At 32.2% G+C, this 8,524-nt stretch overlaps 1 protein-coding gene across 1 annotated transcript; it reads left to right on the forward strand.

Moving 5' to 3' along the window:
- The first annotated feature begins 5,870 nt into the window (after positions 1–5,870).
- On the forward strand, positions 5,871–6,599 carry LOC122594455 (ethylene-responsive transcription factor 12-like). The gene has a single exon (XM_043766905.1). It carries the CDS (start codon positions 5,949–5,951, stop codon positions 6,447–6,449), a length of 501 nt encoding a protein of 166 aa, XP_043622840.1. The 5' UTR covers positions 5,871–5,948; the 3' UTR covers positions 6,450–6,599.
- The last annotated feature ends 1,925 nt before the right edge of the window (positions 6,600–8,524 follow it).

Consider the following 8,524-nt stretch of genomic DNA (forward strand, 5'->3'; position numbering starts at 1 on the left):
CTTATATTAATTTTTGTTGTGTTACTAATATTTTTTTAATTTACTTTGTAGCTTGTTTTTATGCAAATGACAACTACTATGCGAGGGGCTACTATTTAAGTGATGACATATACCCAGAATATGCCACATTTGTGAAGGCTTTTACTGACCCGGTGGATGAGAAGAGAATAATGTTTAAGAAGGATCAAGAGGCGGCACGAAAAGATATTGAAAGAGCATTCGATGTGCTAAAGAAGCGGTGGAAGGTTCTTAAAAATCCGACACGATATGGGGACAGGGAGAGGAAGCAAGACGTGGTATATGCTTGTGTCATTTTGCATAACATGATTTTGGAGGACGAGAACAAGGCTACTTGCCAAGACTTTGATGAGGAGGATCCCACTCTAGTTCCGGGATATTGGTATACGCAAACTCCAATGGAACAACGTCTTTAAAATCTACGTGCGGTGAAGAATCGAGAGACTCACAACATGCTAACGGCGGACTTGGTTGACCATATATGGTCGACGATACCACGTGACTTTGAGCCCGTTGACGATCCGTTTGCAGACTTTGGTGATTACGTTAGTTCCGACGATGAGTAGTTTTATGTTTAATGTTTTCGTATCAGTATTTTGTATGTTTTAAAACTTTTATTTGATGTGTAGTTTGTATTTGTTTTTAAGAATTATGTAAGAATATTATGTTTAGTAATATGTTATTAATAAATAAATAAAAAAATACTTACTAAAATAACACAAATTAAACAAATAAATAATAATAAAAAAAAGGAAAAAGAGTTAAGAGGAACCCCTCACTCCAAGGGGAACCCCCCAAAGTGAAGGGAACTCCACATGTCACAAAAAGAAGCAAAAGGGGGTTCTAAAACTCCTTGCTCCCACCAGCCTTATATTTTACGGAATTTGAGGTATATGTAAGCGGTTGTGTAAAGACTACGTGTGGGATAAGTCACATGATGTTACTTTGACAAGTCTTATCGGCCGGCGGCTTTGCTACCGCATAGAGTGGTCCTCACAATCTACCTACTTTCTAAAAATTTCATTAATTAGTTAATATTTACTACTCATATAGTCATGTCCGTTGTTTAACATTTAAACTTGTTTTATCTTATCAGCACCTCCCTATAAATTGGTCCCCCTTTTTTTATTAAAAATTTTGTCTTTTTTGTGTTTAGAGTGGTATTATTTGAAAAGCTATTCTTTTTTTTTTTTATGTTTTCTACATTATATAATGTTGAAAAATAAACTACAGGAGGGATAGCTTCATTGTACAACAACACAGTAACAGCAGTAATACGGTCCATTATTAAATAATAAATTAAAATAAAAATATTGTGTAACTTCTCTCTTCAATTATATCGTCATTTTACATCGAATCGATCTGAAAAACATGAGGTTTTGTTCGTGGTAATATTCTGATCATTTTGTTGGTTTCAATTTTTCGATTAACCAAGTTTTGACGGTAGTTACCGTTTCTGACGAACATAGATAGGACTTGATTTTAGTTAGGGTTTGTGCGGATTGAGAATCTGAGCATTTTGGTGTTGCTTTTGAGTCTTAACTCGAAGAATCGAAAAAGAAATCTCGTTTTAAATTTTTTCCGGTGAACATTCGAATTTTTCCGACGAGTTGTTTTCTTCATTTGCTGCTCAAATACCGGCTTTACTAATTTGCATCATCATCATCAAAAAGCAACTCAGATGGGTACAACTCATTCGAGTAAAAATGGTACATATATACAAGCATCATGTACAATCTTCTAAAGAGATGATGAAAGGTGGAAATCAGTTTTATTTCACAAAAAGAAGCCCAAAAAAAGATGATGATGATAACAGTGGCTTAATTTATTTTTGTGGACCCTCGTTACCTGCTTCTTTTCATCATCATTTTTTTTAAAATCTTAATTAAATAAAGGTGGTCCAACACCTATACGTTTGTTGAAGTGAGGTGTGCAGGCAATAGTGTCCTTAAACTTTAGCGTTATACATACATTGGATAGAATCTACATTTTTGATAAGTTATTTTCAAGTATGAAATTCAGAAAATCATGTCGCATATGAATTTGTTAATCTGAACTTTATACACGAATCATTATAAGGCCAGTCCTTATATGTGCGTCCTATCGCGTCTGACGCACGCCACCCGGAGGACGCCATTAGCACGGGTGCGTCGTGGCTCGCGTCCGAGATGTTCCTTCCGTGAATAGACGTGCGGCTTTGGTTGGTTGTGGGGCCCGAATTGTACGGTTGTTAAATTAAAAAAAAATAAAAATAAATTTCAAATCAACTTTTTAAAAACAAACATCAAAAACAAATGGCTAGTAGCCATTCTTTAATTTTTTTCTTCTTAATTTTCATTTTCGATTTATACCACTTGCACACTACTATTTCAAATAACAACCATTTAAAATATACAAATCTCTATCACCTACAAACCATTTTATCTTTCTCAAACCATTCCATAAACCATTTTATCAGTATTATGTATTTCATGTTTTTTTTCTTGTACTGTATTTTTTATTATTTTAATATCTTTTATTTTTAAGTAATGTGTATTTAACTATAATAAAATGTGTTTTTTTATTTTGTGTAAAAAAAATAAAATAATAAAATAGTGAATGAATAGTGAAGAAGTGGGCAGTATAAGGTAGAGGTGCAAATACCAGTTAACCGGTTCCGGTTATTTTTTTTAGTAACCGAAACCGGTTATTTTTTTTTAAAAAAAAACCGGTTTCGGTTAATCGGTACCGGTTAATAACCGGTTTGTATGTTGGAAAATATAAACCGATGAAACCGATTCCGGTTTATAATAACCGGTTAACCGAAGTGGTTAACCTACCCAGTTAACCGGAAAAAAAATACAGCAGAATGTAATTATATATTGACATACCCTATTATAGACCCACACCAGAACCAAACCCGCCGCTTCCAAATCGAATGAAATCCTCCCAAATCGAAGGACAAAAAAAAAACACAAAAATAAGTGTTTGGATCAATTACTTCAGATCTGTAACAAATGTAACAAATGGCAAGATTGAAAGGAGATAATGGAAGAGTAGCACAACAAGAAACAATGACGAAATCACCGTTTCCACTCCTTATTCTTGTTTGAATCAAGATGCTGATGGTGATTTCAATATTCACTCTTCAATTGGATTGGACTCCCTTCTTGATCATCATGTATGTAATAATTACTTAAAATTATATACATATATATATCATGTTTTGATTATATCTAGTTTTTGGATAAAGGGGTGTCGCTTGGGATATAGAAATAATATTATAGTCTGGTAATAAATATATAGGTTAACCGGTTATTAGTTAATTATTTAATAAAAAACCGGTTATAGGTTAACCGGTTAATAATCGATTTTTGTTTTGAAAGTAAGGATCGATTCCTAACCGACGGTTTATAGTAACCTATAACCGGTTTGTACAGTACCGGTTCTTAACCGGTTGGGTTAACCGGTTACATATCGGGTCGGTTAGGTTAACCGTTTTTTTTTTACACCTCTAGTATAAGGGAGGGATGTTCTTAGAGAGAGAAAACTGATCAATAGTGGAAGGACGAATAAGTAGGGAATAAATGAGTAATGTAAGGACTGGCCAAAGATTGCATTATTCGATCTTGACCTAAGAAAAAGGAAATTCTTGCTCCTTAATTTTTTTATGAATATATAAACTAGGGTAAAATAGTAAGACATGAGATTTGATAACCACATGTGAAGGGTTTATGTATAAAGTTCATCACAACAAAAATGTCAATTGCTCACATTTATTTGTTTGCATTTTTAAAAAGTATGAAAAATATGTTAATTTGTTCATATTTTAATTTGTATAAAAAAAATCACACTTAGAATTGTGAAAAAAAATTATAGAAAAACCATACGTTTTTCACAAATATAAATGTATAAACAAAATTTTTACATTTAAAAGTGTGAGAACTAATTTGTCACACTCAAATTACTCGCACTTCCTATTGTGTGAGGAAACTTGGTGTTTACTTCCATACTTTTAAGTGTGAACAATTATATATTTTTACACAATTGAAAATGTGAAGTTTTGTTTCCACACATATAATTGTGAAAAAACTTTGATTTTTTAACTTTATTCACACTTTCAAATGTGAGTTTTTATCACACATTTATAAGTGTGAATAAATTAACAATTTATAAATATTTTTAAAAAATGTGAAAAAATGGGTGTTAATAATTAACATATTTGTTGTAGTGATTTGATACAAACATATATTTTCTTTTCTCATTTCACACACACACACACACACACACACATATATCATACAAGATAGGTACACGCGCAATGCGGTAGCGGTGGTGGTAACGATGTAGTTATTAATCTAAAAGTAATTGATGTAAACGGTAGTATAGTATTTTATGGTTAAGAGATATATCTTTTGTATATAATTTTATTAAGAGTATTATATAGATATTAGGTGGAAATATTTTAATTAATAAATAAAAAAGATAGATAGTTTGGATAAATACGATTGGAAAATATATTAGTAATGTATTTGATAGATTTAGTGTGTGAGTTAAAAATGTTGAAAATTAAAGGTATAAAGATGAAAAGAGGGGAGAGTAATTTGTTTTATAATAGAGTATATATATATATATATAAGAAATTAAGATGAAATGAGTTTATATCTAAACCTACGCACATGATAGTCACATATTCTTATATTTATGCATGTATATATATCCTCCTAAGTGTATGATAAATAGTCATTTTATAACTTTTGCTTAATTTAACAAAAAAAATTATATAAGGAAAAAATAGTAACAAAGAAAAAAAATGATATTTATAAAAAGCCTTACCAAGAAAAATTATGTGAGATAAAAACTCATTGAAAAGAAAAAAAGTGCAACGCGTATAATATGTACGCATTGAGTTGTCATGTGTGATGCAACTATTAAATTATAATGTTTTTTACATCTTTTAAATCGAAATAATAAATTATAAAATGATAAACTCGTTAAAAACAAAATATATGGATTACATATTTTTTTTTTCTTTTATAAGATCAGTAACAAAATTCAATGTTGTTTTGCTAGACCTAATATTTATAAAAAGATACATGTCTATTTATTATTTAGGTTAAGTGTGCTAGAATGTAACTAACAATCAATGATTAGTTGGTGTAGTGGTTTGGAGTTCACTTGATAACCTATTATAAGTCTCAGGTTTGAATCCTCATTGCACCAACTTTGAGATATAAATTAGTACTTCTATGAAGGCTTGACTTGGGTATACCCAGGTTCAAGTCTGAGGGGTCAAGGTTTACCCTTATTAATTATCGTGCTTTCGGGCGGATTAGTAGTGAGTTTTCTCCCCATTGGGTATTTAAAATAGGCATTTCTAATTGAAGGGAGCTTTATAGCGCGAACCCAGTTAAGACAATATATGTTAGATCTCTCGGTGTCGAATCATGATACGAAATTTCAAGCGAAATTCACCTTTCAATTAAAAAAAAAAAATTTACTATGTCTTAAAAGTTACAGTGTGCACGAACTCAAGTAAACCTTTATTGTATGCATAAAAATTGTTTTTGATCGACCGATAAAACATTACATGTAACATGTTAAAAAATTTCTCTATGAGATGCCACGTATAATATGTTACATTATTTAAACATTTTTATTAAATTTATGCATAAAATAAAAGTTACTCTACACCTTATAACTTTTCGCACCTTATAACTTTTCGAGCATCGTTAGTAACAAACGCACTAAACCCTATTATTTGATGTATTTCACTTCTTATTTGGGTACCATCTAACATTTCACCACCTTATATATTTTACATTTCACAAACACTTCACATCCAACTTCTGAAAACCATTTTTACCTTTTGACTTCCATTTCTCCTCTCTTCCTCTTCAAACACAAAAAATAAATAATAATAAAAAAAAATATCTTTTAACAATCAAAGAATGGCATCTCCTGGACACTACAGGGGAGTAAGGAAGAGACCATGGGGGCGTTACGCAGCCGAAATACGTGACCCATGGAAGAAAACCCGTGTTTGGTTAGGCACTTTTGATACCCCTGAAGAAGCCGCTTTAGCTTACGACGGCGCCGCCCGTTCTCTCCGTGGTCCTAAAGCCAAAACCAACTTTCCGTCACCATCTCCTCCTCCCCCATCTTTGACTCTTGACCTTAACCATTTTCCTACCCATCAACATATTAGGTGGGTGGCGGCGCCTCCAACTAGACAAATGCTGGCCGGTAGTGACTTTGAGTTCCTTCGCACTCGTTATAACAACACTCATGGTGGCGTGATGGTGGTGGGTCATGATGGCCGTGGGTCCCGTGAAGGTGGTGCGGCGGTTGAAGTTGGCGGTGGTGATGGGAATACGGCGGCTGGGATCTTTGGGATAGTGAGGCGTGGTTTGGGTATAGACTTGAATGAGCCACCACCTATTTGGATGTGAAATGTTGTGTTTAATTCCTAGGCTAACTTTTTATCACAACGACGTCGTTTTGTGACCTTTTCTTTTGAAAAAAGTGGATTTTAGTATGAGAGACAATTGGTGTCAATCAAAAGCTTCTTTTTGTTAATATGAAACTTGATTGATGATTTTAAGGGCAGTTTTGTTATGAAATATATGTTATATGTTTTAGTTGTAAGCCCTTCTATGTAAAGTATCATAAGTTTATATATATATCCATGACTAATCTAGTATTCTACATTCTTCCATATGTGAATTTGGACTAAAGTCAGTATGTTTCTTTGTGCTTGTAGTGTTAGTTGCAATCCTTTTTTTTTTTCATGCACACATATGCAAAATTAAAATTAGAAAATGTATGTTGATTTTGGTTCTAATTGATGAGTTCGAGATGTATGTTCTTTAAGAGTTGTTTATTGCATTTACCTAATTTTAGTCACGCATGAATGTTAGTTTCCAATGAATATGGAATTGGTTGTCATTTTCTGACCCATTCAAACAATTGCGTATTTATGGTTACTTACTTTTATGATGTTACATAGATTTAGCTAATTAATTTTCATTTGGCTGATGCTCATTAAAGGATCAATACGAGGATTAAAACCCTTTTGATTAGTGTTGGGCATCAAAGTTGGGGTGTTTGATCAAAAAAAAAACTTGTTTAGAAGACGAGTTTTTAGATAGAAACCAATCAAGAAGAATTTCAAATAAATTGATCGAGAACCAAATACATATTGTTTTTCAATTACTCGAAATCATGCCATCAAAAGTCACAAGTACTAAAGGCGCTTTTGGTTCACATAATGTTTTTGGAAGAAATATAACTTTTTGAAGGAATGAAATTTGACGAAATGTTTTTGATTTTTTGAGAATTCAAGTGACATCTCAAAGGAATGAAGATTCCATTAAATGATGAAATATTTTCATTCCTACGAAATGAAATTTAATTCTAATTCCATGAGATTTTATCAAATTTTAAAACGTGACCTAAATAGTAAATATGCACATGTGATTGGAGGAGCTGTTTGGTGATGTCATTATGATATGTTGGGACAATGGGACGGGTACAAGTATATTTATTAAGTACATACACGTATGTCTGCATTCAATTAAGAAACCTGATGTACAATTGACATCGGTACATGAGATACCATACATTTGAGCAAACATTAAATTTTATGCGTGATATATTTGTGGATGATATTAACTAACGTGACAAATGACATTCTTTACGTGTGAGTGTGTGACCAATATTTAGACCCTTGGCAAATGAAGGTCAAATATAGTGAAGCAAAATAATACACAAGCACAAGCTCTCGTAAGAGTTTTCTTTGTATGATTCCAATTTCACATTGTCTCGGTTGTGTGTGCAACACTCGTGACTCGTCATATATCTTCTGGAAAAACTTGTATGAATCCAATGTATTTTTCGCTTCAGGCATACCTTTTGGGTTATGTACAGGGCCGGTTGTACGGTGACGCAGGGGGTGCTGGTGAGCCAGGCCCACCTCTTATAAGGGCCCATTTTTTCTTTTTTAAAGTTATTTTTATATGCATATGTGTTAATGACGGAAAGTAAATTACACAGCGTGAACTGAATCACTGATGGAAATGATGACCCCCACTTCTTTTTTGTTTTATTGTCCTTTTACAGATAATATCCTTGTTAATGTTTAACTTCATAACTTACCCCTATACTTTATGGTTAGCTTTTTGCTTTTGAGTTTAGTATGATATCCTTTTATTTTTACAACATTTAACACTATGACATCATATTTGGAAAAAACACTTCTTTTTTTTATTTCCTCTTATAAGTTTTAATCATGTTATAGAAATTACTAAATTGTCTTTTCCTTTAAATCTATTATATTTTTTTATATAAACAAAAATAATGATGTGGAATCAATATATTGAGATTTTAATATGGTATTTAAAGGTAAAAGTGGTTCAATGTAGTTAGTCGATCAATGTATTGCTTATGTGACATAAATAAATTAAGTTTTAGTGTGGTGGGTTTAAGATGGTCTAAATTAAAAAAGTGAAAAGAGAGCGCACGATCT

The sequence above is a fragment of the Erigeron canadensis genome, chromosome 3 (assembly GCF_010389155.1).
Source record: "Erigeron canadensis isolate Cc75 chromosome 3, C_canadensis_v1, whole genome shotgun sequence".
Taxonomy (NCBI): Eukaryota; Viridiplantae; Streptophyta; class Magnoliopsida; order Asterales; family Asteraceae; genus Erigeron; species Erigeron canadensis.

Excerpts from the sequence above, each read along its gene's own strand:
- LOC122594455 (XM_043766905.1), top strand. The coding sequence starts at position 5,949 with ATGGCATCTCCTGGACACTACAGGGGAGTAAGGAAGAGACCATGGGGG.